The sequence below is a fragment of the Triticum dicoccoides genome, chromosome 2B (genome assembly GCF_002162155.2).
Source record: "Triticum dicoccoides isolate Atlit2015 ecotype Zavitan chromosome 2B, WEW_v2.0, whole genome shotgun sequence".
In the NCBI taxonomy this organism is placed as follows: Eukaryota; Viridiplantae; Streptophyta; class Magnoliopsida; order Poales; family Poaceae; genus Triticum; species Triticum dicoccoides.
In genome coordinates, this window is record NC_041383.1 from 72,561,222 (window position 1) to 72,580,590 (window position 19,369).

At 47.3% G+C, this 19,369-nt stretch overlaps 1 protein-coding gene across 1 annotated transcript; it reads left to right on the forward strand.

Annotated features, from left to right (window-relative positions):
- The first annotated feature begins 7,006 nt into the window (after positions 1-7,006).
- On the forward strand, positions 7,007-13,291 carry LOC119362212. Its single transcript, XM_037627410.1, has 2 exons — positions 7,007-7,146; positions 9,459-13,291. The coding sequence occupies exon 2, from the start codon at positions 9,615-9,617 to the stop codon at positions 12,906-12,908; it is 3,294 nt and encodes a 1,097-aa protein (XP_037483307.1). The 5' UTR covers positions 7,007-7,146; positions 9,459-9,614; the 3' UTR covers positions 12,909-13,291.
- The last annotated feature ends 6,078 nt before the right edge of the window (positions 13,292-19,369 follow it).

Sequence of the window (19,369 nt, forward strand, 5' to 3'; positions counted from 1 at the left end):
TTCTTCCCAAACCATAATTCATACGGTGTCGTCTCAACGGATTTAGACGGAGCCCTATTTAAAGTGAATGTAGCTGTCTCTAGAGCGTATCCCCAAAATGATAGTGGTAAATCGGTAAGAGACATCATAGATCGCACCATATCCAATAGAGTGCGATTACGACGTTCGGACACACCATTACGCTGAGGTGTTCCAGGCGGCGTGAGCTGTGAAACGATTCCACATTTCCTTAAGTGCGTACCAAATTCGTGACTTAAATATTCTCCTCCATGATCTGATCGTAAGAACTTTATTTTTCGGTCACGTTGATTCTCTACTTCATTCTGAAATTCCTTGAACTTTTCAAAGGTCTCAGACTTGTGTTTCATCAAGTAGACATACCCATATCTACTTAAGTCATTAGTGAGAGTGAGAACATAATGATATCCTCCGCGAGCCTCAACGCTCATTGGACCACACACATCAGTATGTATGATTTCCAATAAGTTGGTTGCTCGCTCCATTGTTCCAGAGAACGGAGTCTTGGTCATTTTGCCCATGAGGCATGGTTCGCATGTGTCAAATGATTCATAATCGAGAGACTCTAAAAGTCCATCAGCATGGAGCTTCTTCATGCGCTTGACACCAATGTGACCAAGGCGGCAGTGCCACAAGTATGTGGGACTATCGTTATCAACTTTACATCTTATGGTATTCACACTATGAATATGTGTAACATTACGTTCGAGATTCATTAAGAATAAACCATTGACCATCGGGGCATGACCATAAAACATATCTCTCATATAAATAGAACAACCATTATTCTTGGATTTAAATGAGTAGCCATCTCGCATTAAACGAGATCCAGATACAATGTTCATGCTCAAACTTGGCACTAAATAACAATTATTGAGGTTTAAAACTAATTCTGTGGGTAAATGTAGAGGTAGCGTGCCGACAGTGATCACATCGACCTTGGAACCATTCCCGACGCGCATCGTCACCTCGTCCTTCGCCAGTCTCTGCTTATTCCGCAGCTCCTGCTGTGAGTTACAAATATGAGCAACGACACCGGTATCAAATACCCAAGAGTTACTACGAGTACTGGTAAGGTACACATCAATTACATGTATATCAAATATACCTTTAGTGTTGCCGGCCTTTCTGGCCGCTAAGTATTTGGGGCAGTTCCGCTTCCAGTGACCCTTCCTTTTGCAATAAAAGCACTCAGTCTCAGGCTTGGGTCCATTCTTTGACTTCTTCCCGGCAACTGGCTTACCGGGCGCGGCAACATCCTTGCCGTCCTTCTTGAAGTTCTTCTTACCCTTGCCCTTCTTGAACTTGGTGGTTTTATTGACCATCAACACTTGATGTTCTTTCTTGATTTCTACCTCTGCTGACTTCAGCATTGAAAATACTTCAGGAATAGTTTTCTCCATCCCCTGCATATTGCAGTTCATCACAAAGCTCTTGTAGCTCGATGGGAGCGACTGAAGGATTCTGTCAATGACCGCCTCGTCCGGGAGGTTAATGTCCAGCTGGGATAGGCGGTTGTGCAACCCAGACATTTTGAGTATGTGCTCACTGATAGAACTATTTCCCTCCATCTTACAACTATAGAACTTGTCGGACAATTCATATCTCTCGACCCGGGCATGAGCTTGGAAAACCATTTTCAGCTCCTCGAACATCTCATATGCTCCGTGTTGCTCAAAACGCGTTTGGAGCCCCGGTTCTAAGCTGTAAAGCATGCCGCACTGAACGAGGGAGTAATCATCAGCACGTGACTGCCAAGCGTTCATAACGTCTTGGTTCTCTAGGATGGGTGCTTCACTTAGCGGTCCTTCTAGGACATATGCTTTCTTGGCAGCTATGAGGATGATCCTCAGGTTCCGGACCCAGTCCGTATAGTTGCTGCCATCATCTTTCAGCTTGGTTTTCTCTAGGAACGCTTTGAAGTTCATGTTGACATGAGCGTTGGCCATTTGATCTACAAGACATATTTTGCAAAGATTTTAGACTAAGTTCATGATAATTAAGTTCATCTAATCAAATTATTTAATGAACTCCCACTCAGATTTGACATCCCTCTAGTCATCTAAGTGTTACATGATTCGAGTCGACTAGGCCGTGTCCGATCATCACGTGAGACGGACTAGTCATCATCGGTGAACATCTCCATGTTGATCGTATCTTCCATACGACTCATGTTCGACCTTTCGGTCTCTGCGTTCCGAGGCCATGTCTGTACATGCTAGGCTCGTCAAGTTAACCTAAGTGTTTTTGCATGTGTAAAACTGTCTTACACCCGTTGTATGTGAACGTATGAATCTATCACACCCGATCATCACGTGGTGCTTCGAAACGACGAACTTTAGCAACGGCGCATAGTTAGGGGGAACACTTTGTTGAAATTATTATAAGGGATCATCTTATTTGCTACCATCATTCTAAGTAAACAAGATGCATAAACATAATAAACATCACATGCAATTATATAGTAGTGACATGATATGGCCAATATCATATAGCTCCTTTGATCTCCATCTTCGGGGCTCCATGATCATCTTCGTCACCGGCATGACACCATGATCTCCATCATCATGATCTCCATCATCGTGTCTCCATGAAGTTACTCGCCAACTTTTACTTCTACTACTATGGCTAACGGTTTAGCAATAAAGTAAAGTAATTACATGGCGTTAAATCATTGACACACAGGTCATACAATAATTAAGACAACTCCTATGGCTCCTGCCGGTTGTCATACTCATCGACATGCAAGTCGTGATTCCTATTACAAGAACATGATCTCATACATCACAATATATCATTCATCATTCATCACAACTTTTGGCCATATCACATCACAAAACAATTGCTGCAAAAACAAGTTGGACGTCCTCTAATTGTTGTTGCATCTTTTACGTGGCTGCAAAAAGGTTCTAGCAAGAACGTTTTCTTACCTACGAATAACCACAACGTGGTTTGTCAACTTCTATTTACCCTTCATAAGGACCCTTTTCATCGAATCCGCTCCAACTAAACTGGGAGAGACAGACACCCGCTAGCCATCTTATGCAACTAGTGCATGTCAGTCGATGGAACCCATCTCACGTAAGCGTACGTGTAAGGTCGGTCCGGGCCGCTTCATCCCACAATACCGCTGAAGCAAAATAAGACTAGTAGTGTCAAGAAAGTTGACAACATCTACGCCCACAACAGATTTGTGTTCTACTCATGCAATAGAGAACTACACATAGACCTAGCTCTGATACCACTGTTGGGGAACGTTGCATAAAATAAAAAATTTCCTACGTTCACCAAGATCAATCTATGAGTTCATCTAGCAATGAGAGAGAGGAGTGCATCTACATACCCTTGTAGATCGCGAGCGGAAGCGTTCAAGAGAACGGGGTTGAGGGAGTCGTACTCGTCGTGATCCAAATCACCGGAGATCCTAGCGCCGAACGGACGGCATCTCCGCATTCAACACACGTATGATCAGCGTGACGTATCCTCCTTCTTGATCCAGCAAGGGGGAAGGAGAGGTTGATGAAGATCCAGCAGCACGACGGCGTGGTGGTGGATGCAGCAGGGTTCCAGCAGGGCTTCGCCAAGCGACTACGGGAGGAGGAGGTGTAGCAAGGGGGGTAGGGAGGCGCCATATGTCAGGGTGCGGCTGCCCTCCCACCCCCCTCTTTATATAGGGACCCCAAGGGGGGCCGGCCCTAGGAGATGGGATCTCCTAGGGGGGGCGGCGGCCAAGGGGGGAGACTTGCCCCCCCCAAGGCAAGTGGAGGCGCCCCCTCCCCTAGGGTTCCCAACCCTAGGCGCAGAGGGGGGCCCAGCGGGGGGCGCACCAGCCCACTAGGGGCTGGTTTCCCTCCCACCTCAGCCCATGGGGCCCTCCGGGATGGGTGGCCCCACTCGGTGGACCCCCGGGACCCTTCCGGTGGTCTCGGTACAATACCGGTAACCCCCGAAACTTTCCCGATGGCCGAAAAACAACTTCCCATATATAATTCTTTACCTCCGGACCATTCCGGAACTCCTCGTGATGTCTGGGATCTCATCCGGGACTCCGAACAACTTTAGGTTTGCTGCATACTAATATCTTTACAACCCTAGCGTCACCGAACCTTAAGTGTGTAGACCCTACGGGTTCGGGAGACATGCAGACATGACCGAGACGGCTCTCCAGTCAATAACCAACAGCGGGATCTGGATACCCATGTTGGCTCCCACATGCTCCTCGAGGATCTCATCAGATGAACCACGATGTCGAGGATTTAAGCAACCTCGTATACAATTCCCTTTGTCAATCGGTACGTTACTTGCCCGAGATTCGATTGTCGGTATCCCAATACCTCGTTCAATCTCGTTACCGGCAAGTCACTTTACTCGTACCGTAATGCATGATCCCGTGACCAGACACTTGGTCACTTTGAGCTCATTATGATGATGCATTACCGAGTGGGCCCAGAGATACCTCTCCGTCATACGGAGTGACAAATCCCAGTCTCGATCCGTGTCAGCCCAACAGACACTTTCGGAGATATCTGTAGTGCACCTTTATAGTCACCCAGTTACGTTGTGACGTTTGGTACACCCAAAGCACTCCTATGGTATCCGGGAGTTACATGATCTCATGGTCTAAGGAAAGGATACTTGACATTGGAAAAGCTATAGCAAAACGAACTACACGATCTTGTGCTATGCTTAGGATTGGGTCTTGTCCATCACATCATTCTCCTAATGATGTGATCCCGTTATCAATGACATCCAATATCAATAGTCAGGAAACCATGACTATCTGTTGATCAACGAGCTAGTCAACTAGAGGCTCACTAGGGACATGTTGTGGTCTATGTATTCACACGTGCATTACAATTTTCGGATAATACAATTATAGCATGAATAAAAGACAATTATCATGAACAAGGAAATATAATAATAATCCTTTTATTATTGCCTCTAGGGCATATTTCCAACAATTTCACCATCAAAATACATGTTTATACGCAATTTAGATTAATTTGTGACCGCGCGCCCGAGACTTGGTACCCGCATGCAAAAAAAAGTTAAAAAAAGTGGTACCATTTCGTTGAGACTGCCCGATAATGGTACCATCATGCAATTAACTCTATTTTTGGCTATGCAACAAAACTAAAAACTAAAAGCAAAAATAAAATAAACAGGTCGTTCAGACACATGAGGCTCGCATCGCTGCACAGGCACGACCCCAGTCGTGCTTCTTTCGGCCCGATCCGCATACCTAGGACCTCTTGATGGGCCTGTTTGCCTTCCTCCTCAAGGGTAATTTGGTCATCTGACAACAAGGGGTACATTTGTAATTCCACGTGAATAATGCCCTAGGACTTAGGCCAAATTCTTTCGGCTCGATTCTGGACAATCTTGGTGTGAAAAATCAAAAGCTTAAAAGAACTCGACCTGATTGTCCAGAATCATCTGAAAATAGCTAGAATCGGTACTCCAATCGAAAATCATTAGAATCGGCACTCCAATCGAAGATCATCTAGGAAGCTTCCGGTGATTTCGGGCGCTCCCAAAAACAAAACAAAATGTTTCGATTTAGGAAAAACCTCTGTGCCTACATGCCGGCCGAATCTTCGACCGGTCGCACCATGTCGCTCGGCGTTGCAACCAGCGGTAGCTTGTGATGGAGATGACGAACCCTTGTGCTACAAACCGCTAGTTTTTGTTGCTGGAACCGACCGGGCGCAAAGCTGCAACCAAAAGCTGCCGGCGATGGAGAAGACGACCTCCCGTGCTGCAACCGGTGAATTTTTTTGCTGGAACTGGTCGACGAAAAGCTGCATCCACACATGACCACTGCTGCAACCGGACGACCATTCAAGTCGTTTTGCTGCATCGGCTTTTTGTTTTGCTACAACCGACCAAACATTTTGCTGGATCCGGTGAGTTTTCTTTTTGTTGTGATGGTCGGCATCAACGCATTTTTGCTGAAACTGGTATTGTTTTTTGTTGGGACAATTTCTGGTTTTTGCTACCACCCGTGAATATAATTTTTCTTGCTGATTTTTTTGTGGCGTTTCATGGCGGAGCTGCAACCGGCAGGAGGAAGGTGCTGAAACGGCGACGTCATGCTACGACCGGCTGGGCGAAATGCTGGAACCGGCTTGGCTGCGAGCTGCAACCGCCCATAGTAGAGCTGCAGCCGGCGATGGGAGGGGGTGGTATTACGACATGTGTGGGGACGAGCTGGAACCAGCATGCTCTGCCCCTAGGTGCAACTATCGTGTCGGCATGCTTCCCTTGAACGCCGATGCCACGGTGAGACGGCAACGCGAGGCTGCTGCCGCGCCTTGCTCACACTGGACGTGCGTGCGGCTATTTTGGCAGAGGCGAGCAGGTGGTGTTTTATCCGGCCGTTGACCAAGCATTAAGAGAGGTAGGTAAACGATTCGGGATATCAACGATGGGGGGCGACCGGCCGAAACTTTTGCCCGGCACGCCGGCGCCTAATAGTGCCCTTCGATTTAAGGTAGTACCTATACCTGGCCAAATAGGCTGTGCATGGTGGGCCGGCCCGTTAGCACGCGTGCATGGCCTGTGGTGGGCCGGCCCGACACATGGCCCGCCTAGGGCCGTGCCTGGGCCTGGAGGCTGGGGGCCCGGCACGGCCCATTTAGATTTTTTTTATTTTTATTTTTTTATTTTTACAAGGGAAATAGGCTAAAAATTAGGTGGGCTGACGGCTAAACGTGCCGATGGGCCGGCCCGTTTAATAGTAGTGCCGTGCCTGGGCCTTGGAGGTCAGCACGCGTGCCGGCCCGTGTACTAAGCGTGCCTGGGCGGGCCATGCCGTGCCTTGCCCGTTTAACTCAGGGCGGGCCGTGCCGGGCCGGGCCGGCCCATCTGGCCAGGTATAGTAGTACCCCAATTTGAGAGGCAAATTACTAAGAAACTGCCACTAGTGGCCGCCCGCACCAAACGAGTCGCACGACTCGTCCTCTCTGTTGCTCGATCCCCCAACTCCCCACACTAGGGCTCGCGCCGCCGCCGCCGCCCCGCAGCCCGCCCCGGCCTCGCCCGACTCCGCCCCGGCCGCTGGCCTCGACGCCCGCCTCGCCCGACTCCGCTCCCGACCACTGGCCTCGACGCCCGACGTCGCCTCAGGTGAGCTCTCTCCTCTCTGCCGCCGCTCTACTCTGTCTCCTAGATGGATGGATGGATGAATGGACGAACTGGATGCATGTTTCCTCTCTGATCTACCTCCTAGATGGATCGATGGATGGATGAATGGATGAATGGATGCAACTAGATTTTAGATTGGTTTCTTCTTCCTGCGCTGATCGAATTCCAATCCTGTGCATGGGCGAGTGTTCCTATGGCGTGGTAGGAGCAGAAGATGTAGTCTCCATTGCGTCCCCTCCGGCAGCCCCTCCTGGGCTCCGCCCACAAACCCTTTCCTCCTCTCAGGCCGCTGCCTCTCCCGAACCACGCGGCCCCAAACCCTAGTTTACTGCATCTACCCCTGCAATGTTTGGCCCCTCTAATCTCGTTTATGTGATCAGCGAACTTTTTTTCCCCACTTTTTTCCGGGAATGCGATCGGTGAGTTTGCGCGCTGTAATTTCCGAAATTGATATATGTAGTGTTTATTTGGGTTGTGGGGGGCAGCTGCAGACAGCAGCATGGGCTTGGAGAGTGGGGATCAGTACGATTTTCTTACAAAACTGCAATGCCCTACAAATCATTGTTGGCACTGGCCACTTGTTTGGATGCACTACATGGTGCTGGTTGTCGCAATGCAACCATCATATTTTTGCATTCTGTTGGCTGTTGATTGTTTGGATGTTGCTGCGGTTAGTGTTGGGTGTATGTTTCACTGATTGTTTGGGTGCTCTTGTAGTCTCGTGATCCCTTTACATCCTGTTGGTATGGTACTGAGATGTACCTATGTCATAGTTTAGAAATTACACATATGCATGCATTTAAATTTTATGCTGAAGTAAATGAAAGGAATGAAGGAAGGAATATGGTTGCAAACATTTTTCTTACCACAATCTTTGCAGTGGCTGTACAATGCTTGTTCTAAGAGGATGCCATAGGAAATTGGTGTGTTTAGTGATGATGAATGAAGGCATTGATTTAGTAGGTTTCTGCCGAGAGATATGGTAATGATGATGGAGTGGCAATTTAATTTGCCTGCAGATATCTAGTTTCATCTGCTTCCTGTGGTATGTGCCTGTATTTTGGTCATATTGGTAGTTCTCATCTCAGTGAGTATGTCTTCGAGTTTTTCTTATAGATAAGTATATCTATATAGCACTGACATGGACGGCCCAGTGCTTTGTCCTTTTAGGTACTCTACCCATGCAAATGCAGTTAACCATAATTTAATATCTCCGTGAAATGACCTTACATGATCCGGAAACAGATCCAGATGGGACCGGACTCCTGAAGCAAGTCGTCTATTTGGCTGGCTCCAAGGTGGAATCTGGATGTAGGGTTGAACCCGAAGCATGTAGTATCTGCCGGATCTAGAAATTCCCTGGATACTTTCTTGTATTACAAATCCAGTAGTGATCTCTAGTCGTTCTCATCTCTTCTTACACCTGAGACAGCCCATCTGAGTCGCTGCCAAGATGCCTCAAATTTTCCTTGAACAACCCATGTTTTCACACGTCTTACTTTGGGCTCATCAAACTCCTTCCTGCACATGGGAACATGGCAAGTTTTTCCTTTTCATCTAGAGTTGTCGAGAATGGCACTGTATTTACTTTGCAAGATAATCCATTACTTCTCTATTTGTTTCTAGTGGCTTATGCCCCTTTCCGGTCATTCTTTTGTCACTAAATCACATGCAATACAAACTATACTATGGTGTTGTACATCGACGAGCTGATAATAGCCTGCTACAAACATTTTCTGGTGATAGCAAACTACGGTACTGCATAAACAACTTACGAAGAACGCTGGCCACGTAGCTGATGATAAATAACAATTCGCTCTTCCTTACTCTAATCAGTGCATAAGGTTGATGTGAAATATATCTTTTGTCAATCTTGTTCACATGTCTTTTTTTTTTGTTGCTGGTATTGCCTTTCGATGTGTCACAAAATAGATGATGTTTTAGCATTGACTCGTTCTCAAATATGTATTCTTGACCATGCGTATATGTTAGTAGAAACTTGTAGTTTAATATGATGGAAATATATTTCATGAAAAATCTAATATTTCTACTTTCATCTTACCAATCTAACTATTATTTTATCTACTGCTAGTCAAAGTTAAACAAATTTGACTGCACGCTTTCTAGGAAACTATCTATTTACGAACGGAAGGAATATATCATATGTGGTCTCGTATACTAGGTTTTGCACTTGAGCAATCTTGACTTATTGTTATGGAATCCACAAATGTGTGTTTTTTTAGGTGTTAAATTTTCAGTTACTAAGAATTATTCTTAACTTCTTAAATTTGTAGGTCCTGATGCAGTAAATTTTCAGCCATATTGTTGTTTGAGAAATTGATCCAGATGTGCGCATCCGTTATCTGCTGTGAACCTTGAGTCAGAGGATACTCATTTCCAGCTGATATCACTTCACGTGAGAGCTTCGTGGTATTCTTTTGGCAGTGATTATGATGGAGTGCAACAGAGAAGAGGCTTCCATGGCCAGGGAAATTGCTGTAAAGAAGTTGGAAGATAAAGACTTCGCTGGTGCCCGAAAGATTGCACTTAAAGCTCAGATGCTATTTCCAGAGCTTGAAAATATATCTCAGCTGTTAAGTGTTTGCACTGTACACTGTGCAGCAGAGGCAAGGGTGAATGGAGAGCCGGACTGGTATGCAATCCTTCAAGTGGAGGCAACAACAGATCATGCTAACATAAGAAAGCAATACCTCAGGCTTGCCTTTTCACTCCATCCCGATAAAAACTGTTTTCCTGGTGCTGAAGCTGCTTTCAAGTTGGTTGCTGAAGCTCATTCAATATTGTGTGATCAAACAAAGCGATCTCATTATGATATCAGAAGGCAGTATGCTTCCAGAAAAGTGCCGAAGCAAGCTACACAGCAACAAAAGAAGAGTGGCACAAGCAAATGCGATGTACCTGGGTATGAACTGACTTTTTGGACCATATGTGGTCATTGTCAGATGCGATATCAGTATCACAACCATGTCCTAAACACTCTGATCCGCTGTCTGAACTGCGAAAATAATTTCTTTGCATACAAGTACAACTTGCAAGAACAGTATGTGCCGACTTCATCGAGTGTACCCACTAATTCTCAAGTTCCAACAAAGACGTTTCCAAGTCAACAAGGCCGCCGTGTGAAGCTTTCTTCTGCACAGGAAACCACAGGTCCGAATCCAAGGATGAACGCGGCCCAGTGTGACGGTTACATGAAAGGGTATAGCAGGCCAACCATGGGCGAGAAAGCTAGTCAGTCAAGAACGACAAGTGGGCAAAGTCAATTTTCAGCAATGAATCAAGAAAAACCTGCTGTACCAACTGCAAATGAACATATGGGTGGATGGTCAATACCAGATCCTCCTGATCCAAGCATCATTGGCAGACCAAAGTCAGGTAGAGCAGATGCATCTGCAGCTTCAAATGCTATGAATGTCCCTAGTCAGTCAAGAACGACAAGCGGGCAAAATCAATCTTCAGCAATGAGTCAAGAAAAACCTGCTGTACCGACTGCAAATGAACATATGGGTGGATGGTCAATACCAAATCCTCCTGATCCAAGCATCATTGACAGACCAAAGTCAGGTAGAGCAGATGCATCTGCAGCTTCAAATGCGATGAATGTCCCTGGTCCTGCGAAGCTTTCATCTACAAGTGTAAACACATATGCCAAAATAAGGATAAATGTGGCAGAACGCGATATAAAAGGGCATGACAACCCTAGTGGTGAGAAGGAAGCTAACGAGTCGTATACTACAAAGGGGAAAGTTAAAATTCCAGCAAAGACTGAAAGTAAATCTTCTGCCCAAACTGTAAACATGAAGACAGGTGTTTTTGACAGAAAGAACTCGGGTATAGAGGATGTATCTACAGTGTTAAATGCTGCAGGATCCCCCACTCTCCGGAGATCAGCTAGGAGGACACAAGATGCTGATGGCAGTAGTAGCCTCAGCTATAATAGCAAAAAGAAGCGAAGAAAGAATACTTTTCCAGCGAATGCTGACTTGAATGGGAAGCAAATATTTGATGATAATGTCACTAACGCTGACAGGCAATCTGTTCCATCTGACGTGTCTGGCAAAGTAGACATCCAAGAGGAAGCTAAAACTCCAGATATAGGTGATCAGGACAATATCAGGGCAGAAGTTACAGATACTGTTGGTCAGAGTCAACCTTGCTATTCTGTGAAGCTTTCTTTCCCTGACGCAGATTTTTTCGATTTTGAGAAGTTGAGGGATGCTAGTCTGTTTGCAACTGGTCAGATCTGGGCCCTTTATGATAACCTTGATGGCATGCCAAGATATTATGCTAGAATAAAAAGTTTGGATGCGTCCAACTTTAAAGTTCATCTCACTTGGCTGGAGCGCATTGCAATGAATGAAGCAGAGGAGAAATGGTCCGATGAAGAACTGCCCGTTGCTTGTGGAAGCTTTAGCTTAGGAACAACAGAGATATCACAAGACAGACTCATGTTTTCGCATATTGTTTCATGGACAAAAGGCAAACGAAGGAAATATGAAGTACATCCCAGTAAGGGTGAGGTCTGGGCTCTTTATAAGGGATGGAACATGCAGTGGGGATCAGATGCAGATAATCATAGATCCTATGAATATGAAGTCGTGGAAGTCCTGTCAGATTTCTCAGTTAGTGCTGGCGTTACTGTTGTCCCATTGGTCAGGATTGAAGGCTTTGTCTGTTTATTTGCGACAGTTAAGGAGAAATCTGAAATTGTGGTAGCACCAAGTGAGCTACTTCGTTTTTCTCACAGTGTTCCGTTTTATAGGACAAATGGGAATGAGAAAGTTGGTGTCCCTGGAGGTTTTCTGGAACTTGACACTGCATGTCTCCCCATTGACCTGGATGCAGCGTTTCCTTGTGTTTCTCTTCACTCCTACATGTCCCCTGGCAAGAAAGAGGGCAGCACATCCATTGATTTGAGCACTGGCAGTGCAAGCAGTAGAGGAAAACATGAACATATTTCTTCTGAGCCAAAGACATCCTTGCAGAAAAATCCCAATGGTCCTAATGCTTTAGGTGACTTCTCTGAGCAAAATAGTCCCTCCTTAGTTTATACATATCCTGATTCTGAATTCTATAACTTCGAAGAATGCCGCTCATGTGAGAAGTTTGAACGTGGACAAATATGGGCTTTATACAGTGATGTTGACAACTTTCCTAAGTTCTATGGCTGGGTAAGCAAAGTCGAGCTAGAGCCTTTCAAAGTTTATTTGACCTGGCTTGAAGCTTGTCCCCAAGCGGAGCAGGAGAAACAGTGGTTGGAGCAGGATATACCTGTCAGCTGTGGTAAATTTAAAATTCGAAACTGGACAACCATGTACGAAACAAACGATACTTTCTCTCATTTAGTATGCACCGGACATGACCCAAAGCAGCAGATTGAAATTTTTCCGCAAGTAGGTGAGATTTGGGTCATCTACATGGACTGGACACCTGACTGGACTCCCTCGAGCCCTCATGCTTGTGGATTTGGGATCGGTGAGATCATCGAGCGCACTGAAGCTAGCACAAAAGTTTCTCTTCTTACTCAAGTCAATGGTTACACAGCGGTGTTCAAGCCTGGCAAGCGAAAGAGAGTTGTGGAGATACCTACAAGGCACAATCTGAAGTTCTCTCACCGGGTGCCCTCGTTCTGTCTGACGGAAGAAAATGGCGGCAAGCTCAGCGGCTTCTATGAGCTGGATTCAGCCTCTGTTCCAGATGTCTTCCTTTACAAGCATGCCTGATGACATGCCGATGGAAAAGCTCAAACCCTGCCAATATATTCTGACTAGAATCATGTCTTATTCCGTCGTCAGTTTTTTCTACAGTACTCCCTCCGCAAAGAAATATAAGAGCGTTTAGATCACTGCTGTAGTGACCTAAACACTCTAATATTTCTTTACAGAGGGAGTACATATATATGCCGGTCAGCTTTAGTCTATTTGAAACCATGTTAGCATTCTATTGCAGACTTGCAGTGCCCTCTCTTACTGGTGGTGGTGAAGTATCAGGTAAACTATGCCTACTAGCGGGCGGAGGCGTGTGCCGTCGCGCCCGTCAGTAAAGCCTGAGACAGTCTTTGTCGGTTTCATCTATGGAAGAAAATTTAAATAGTTTGCTCGGGATAGAGTTGACGGTGTGAAAGTTCTTGATCAAAACTGTTCATTTTAGCGCAAAGTTTAGCACATCCGTTCTACTCGAGTGGTTCTTTACTGGGATTGGTCCGTGCCCTAGTTTTTTGTTTTTTTTAAACGGATTTGTGCCCTAGTTTTGGCATATGGGGAATGGCTATAGCTCATTCATCTGTTGCATTCTTAGTACCCAGCAATATGCAGTTAGTGCGTATATGCAGAGCAGGAAGCAACATCTTCAACTACCATAAGATGCTCGATTTGAAACACTTTTCACTGCATCTGCAGATTAGTTGCATCTATCTCCTTCGCTGGTCCCTGAAACTAGCAACTATTTTTTGGCAGATCTGTTGGTAATAAGGCTATCTTATTATATCAGCTATTAGGCATGGCATGGTTGGTGTATTTTGATATAATTAGCATATACTTAATTTTTTCTCTATTTAGACCCTGTAGCAGCATCATTGTTGGTTTTTTTTCTTCTTCTGGAGTAGCTGCGTCGATCGATGATTATTGAAAGAAATTTAGTGCAATATATGAGCAAAACCAAATATGAACGAGTGCAGTGTAGGAAAAATCTGCTACATCTCATACACGTGGCGCTTGCTACAAATCATCCGGCTGATGCCAGGAGAAAGTAAGCCGCCTCGCCCACCGCTCGATTAGGCTGCTTTCGATGGTTGGATTAAGACCTCGAATCGTTTTTCTTTGCAGAGACGCGTTTGTAGTAGTTAGAAAATGTGTTCACACCTCACGTGGCCGGCGCTGGTAGTAGCTAGCTAGCGCGTTGGCAGTAGCTAGCCTATGCATAACTCAGCTAGTCAAAGAAGCCGACCCTGCTTCGCACAGCATGCATCCCATGCCACCAACGCAGCAGCTCCCCTTGGCGTTGCCTGCTGCGATGGTATGAGGTGTGCTGCGATGGCCCGACGATGACACGACGAGATGCTCCGGATGCCCGTGGTGTGCTGCGATGGCATCCCAACTTCTTTCAGGATGTTGCGACTACCGCTGCGGCGATGCTACGAGGCGTGTAGTGATGACCGCCAAGTTAGCACAATGACATGGCCGCGGGTGATGCTACGAGGCGTGTTGCGACGACATACTTCGAATGTCGCGATGTGCTCCGACGGCCGCAGTGATGCTGCCACGGCATGCTTCGAGTGCCTGGTGTGCTTCGACGGCCATGACGATGCTACAAAGACGCGCTTGGTACAGTCATGGTGATGTTGAGGCCTTGTGCTTCGACAACCATGGTGATGCTACAACGGATGCCTGGCTACTTCGATGATGCTGCAATGACGTGTTTCACGGACGCGACACTGTTGTGACGACGGACGTGGCAGCTTCAAATGATGGTGTCGCGACGTGCTTCGATGGCAGCAGCGATGGTCCCGACTACTCCAGCGATGCTGCGATGAGCTGATTGGAAGCTCCACTGCAACTGCACATGGAGCTCCAACGACCCCGGCGACGCTTCATTGCAACGCCGACGAAGCTCCACTACACGGTGATGCTCCATTGCAGCGTTGGCGAAACTCAACGACACCGGCGGCGCTTTATTGCAGCACTGGGCACGGTTCATTACAAAGCAACCATTAGCTTGGTAGCTAGTGCCAAATCCTTTGATACTCGTTCGTGCTTCTCTTGAGGTTATTCGCAGGCTCACTCACGTGTAGCTAGGTGGCAAAAGAACTGCATGTAAAGTACTTCCTCCGTTTTCAATTACTTGTCTCACGTATGAATGTATCTAGATATATTTTAGTTTTAGATATGTCCATTTCAGTGAGGAGTAATTTGGAACGTAGGAAGTAGTCATTAAAAAACATGAAAATGGGTAGTCACACTCACGTGTTATGCGAGCTTCAATCTCCGTTCAACCCCACCACGCGCAAAACCTGCGACTATGGAACTCCCTCGCGCGGTGAAAGCGATGCGCTCCGCGCCGTACGATCCAGGGAGATCGGACCGTGTCGGACGCGACTTATGAAGCCAAGAAATAAGCCGGCTGTTTTTAAACCTTTTCCCTCGTATACCTTTTCTTGTTTTGCTTTGAAAGACGGACTTAAGATGGCGCTGTTTCAACAATGGCCTTGTCTGCTGGATCGTGTAGAGGATGAAGAGCCTGCAGTGTCCACTACCTAAATTTATACAAAAGTGAAGCCAGTTTTTCAGATCATTTGTTTACTTTCGTGACCATCTTATTGTGGAAACCAAAAATTCCCTTCCAAGTCCATTATAAACAGAATTTACCGAATCCCAAAAAATGTTGATGCAAGTAGAGAAATCCAACATCCTTTGTACATCATGATCTCCTTAAATAATTTGAGGTCATCGACTCGAGGAAACATCATATTTCACCAAACCTACCAAGTAAGCATGTGTACTACTCCCTTCGTATTCATAATATAAAACGTTTTTTTTGACGCATCAAAAAACGCCTTCCCATCTAATCTCATATAGCAACTCCGTAGCAATATCAATCACCATTGTAAACCCCTTGCACGAGGTAAATCTCCACCATGAAATATCAAAGCAAACTGGATGTAAGGTATTACTCTACGGAGGCACAAACCTGGGTAAAACCTTTGTGCAACCTCTGCTCTGAGACTTCCAACTGCGCTTGGAACCCTACCGAGGGATCTGGCGGTATTTTGCACCGTCAACTAGCACTCCTAGGTACTTCGCAAAAAAAAAACTAGCACTCCTAGGTACCAATATGATGTTTGGTACAAAGATTGAACACAAAGGACGAACTATGGTTTGAGATGAGATGGTGCTGGTGAAGATGATGATTCCCACAATGAGAGGAGTGTTGGTGATGATGAAGACTTCGATTTCCCCCTCTCGGAGGTAAGTTTCCCTTGTGGAATCAATCGGCCATAGAGCAAAAATGCTCTATCTCTGTTCCGCCTCGCAAACGGTGGTAGAAAATCCCAAAATTGTTCTCTTGATTTTTTTTCTAGGGTAATTAGGATTTTAGGGCCAAAGGACTTCAAGAGGAGAGCCACTAGGGGCACACAAGCTTAGGTGACGTGTCGAGTGGCTGCGCCACCTGCCCATGTGTGGTGGCTGGTGGACCACTTTTGGCATATCTTTGCTCCATAATTCATTATATATTCCAAATAATTCTTCAAAAATCCACGCTTCAGTTTGAGTTCCGGAGAATTGCTATCTCTTATGTTGTTATTTTAGGTTCAGAATTTCAGCTGCCGGCAAACTCCCTCTCTTTGTATAACTTGCATTTTAAGAGAGAAAATGCATTAGAATTGGACTATAATGTGAACTATAACACTGAAATAAGATAAACTACAATAGGAAATAATGATGCAAAATGGACGCATCAACTCCCCAAGCCTAGACTCTGATTGTTATGAAATCCATAAGCACGGCTTATTCTCCAGTAGTTTGCTTCACTACCTCCCATTTAAGATACATAAGTTGTCAGTACTTCGACCTTGCCACCTACTCTGAATTTAAGGCAGCATGTGTTAAAATACATAATTACCATTTATAAAGTCTATTTTAAGATCCATAAACCATTTTAATGGGGAGGTGGTTCTACTGAGGCAAACCACATCTAATAAGACACTAGAAAGTATATAAAGATATTGTTGCTAGACAATAAGCTTCTGAGATTGGAACCGGGATATTTAAGGATATCAAAACTCTTTTAGCAAAACAAAAGGATATCAAAATATGCGCGCGCGCACACACTCCATTATTCATGCCTACGTGATTGCACATGCATTACAATGGGGGCATAATTGTTTTAGTAGGTTGTCTACAACTGTGTTTCCGTTGAGTCAACACTTGTTCGTTTAACAAAGAAAACATAATTTTATTCGGTTTGCCAATAAAAAGGAGGGTAGTTGAGGCGCTTTTTAGGAAAACCGATAAAAGTGGCGTATCCAGTGCTGAAAGCTCCCACAAAAGGTGGGGTCTGAGGAAGGAAATATCTAAAAAACCTTATCTTTGCATAATAATTCTGCAAGGAGGACAGTTCGAAGCCAAGACCTCCAGGCCACAAGCGGAAAGACTGCCACTGCACCAGGCACGCCCTTCTTTCTTAGTCATCGGTTTTTAAGAGAAAACCGATGACTAAAATCCCAGAAATAGGAGGGTAAAGAATCAATATGATGAAGGGAGAGGGGAGGAGGTACATATGGTTGGTTCGGCGAAGAAAGAAGTAAAAGAGGGAAATGTGTTCATTTCTTTAGTAAATGTTCGTGTGTTGCTATAGGGAAAAAGAATCACTCGGACCTCATCAAGCCAAAATCTAAGCTCTTGAGGTTTGCATCTAGCAAATATGCCTTTCATGCAAGGTTTTTCTACAACTTGGGATGGCGGAAGATTTCAACTAAATTTCACGTTTCTAAAGAAGAACCACAAGTTTCAGAAATAACGTAGGGAAGATCAAAGATAAAACATGAAGGCAAATGACACTACATATCCCAGAACAACTACTATGAATATGAGTAAATTTTACCCAAAAAGGTTTTCGCCCCGCTTTATATATAAAGCACCGATTATCAAGCATCCAGTACAAACACACGCCACCGCAACACACGCACACATGCAGAGCAGGATACAAAGGCGCTGAGTGCAGCAACACCACCCCTAGCACTACGACGAGGAGATGAAGCTACATATGACGGACCATGAGCTCCAAGGCGGCGCCTTCAGGAAGGACACGACACCGGAGCGCCACCACCGCCCGATCCGAGGATCAGAGTTTTCCCTGGAGCCACATGCCGGGCAGTGAGAACCGCGACGACGCCTTCAAGAAGAGAACGGTCTTCGCCGTCGCTGGTCCGTCCGAAGATAGAACAGGTTTTCACCTCGGCCAACACCCACTGCCACCGACCGCCACACCCCGGCCACCACGCTGCCCACACGGCCATGGTGACTGGGCAGCACCAAGGCACGGGCTCCGCCCAAGAGCACCACGCTACCACCACCAGGGCCACCGCCCCGGCATCCCCGACCTTGACACCACCTCGCCCGAGACCCGCCGCACCCCAGCGAAAGAGACGAGCAGAAAGGTCCCACCTTTCGCACCCCTGGGCGACCCCCAATGACGAGACCCAATAGGCCGGCCAAAGCTGGCATCCACCGATCCGTCCTGCTGCCCCGAGCGCGAGATGAGCTCGGTCCTGCAGCACAGAGAGGGGGACGAGGTCAATCCTGCTGCACCGTGCGCGAGACGAGCTCGGTCCTGCTGCACCGTGCGCGAGACGAGCTCGGTCCTGCAGCACCGGGCGCGAGACGAGCGGTGGACCGCAGCTGGGAGAGGACCAGCCCTTTGATGGGAGCCGCGCTCGGGCACCGAGGAGATGGGCCGAAGATCGAGATGGTCTGAACGCAGACGAGCCGACGCCGGAGAAGCCGGCCGCTGCCGCGAGCAGAACCGTCGAGCCACCGTGAAGCTGGCACGCCACTGGGAGGCCACCACCGCCGGACCTCCCCACGCCGCCGCCCATGGCCGGAGCAGCGGCCACGCCCGGCCGCTGCCCTACCCGCGTCGCCCGGCGAGCTCCAAGCGCCGGAGCCACCGGGCACGAACCACCGGTGCCACGGGCCGCCGGCCGTCCCCCAACGCCAGATCCGGTCGGATCCGGTAAGAGACCGGCCGGCCCCGCCGCCACCACCAACCAGAGCCACCTCCACCCCCCGCACCCCGCCGCCGAGTCCAATCGTCGCACCGCGACCACACCGACAACCAGCGCCACCACCAAAGCTGCCCCCACCTCGAGGACCAGCCAGAGCACCTCCAGCCCAAGCCAGCCACCGCCGTCGGGGGCAGCCACGCGCCACCCGAGATGCCAACGACCAGATCTGGCCACGCCAGATCGAGGGCTGCGGGCACCACGGGCACCGCGTGTAGCCATCCCCGTGATCCCCAGGGGCCACAGCGGCCATGGGCCGCGCACAGGAGCCTGCCGTCGCCGCCCGAGATCACGCCAACGCACCCCGCTGCCAGAGCGCCGCCACTCATCGAGGAGACCGCCCGACGAGCCCACCAGCAGAGGGGAGAGAGGGTCCCGCCGCCGCCGACGCCGACCGGGCTTTGC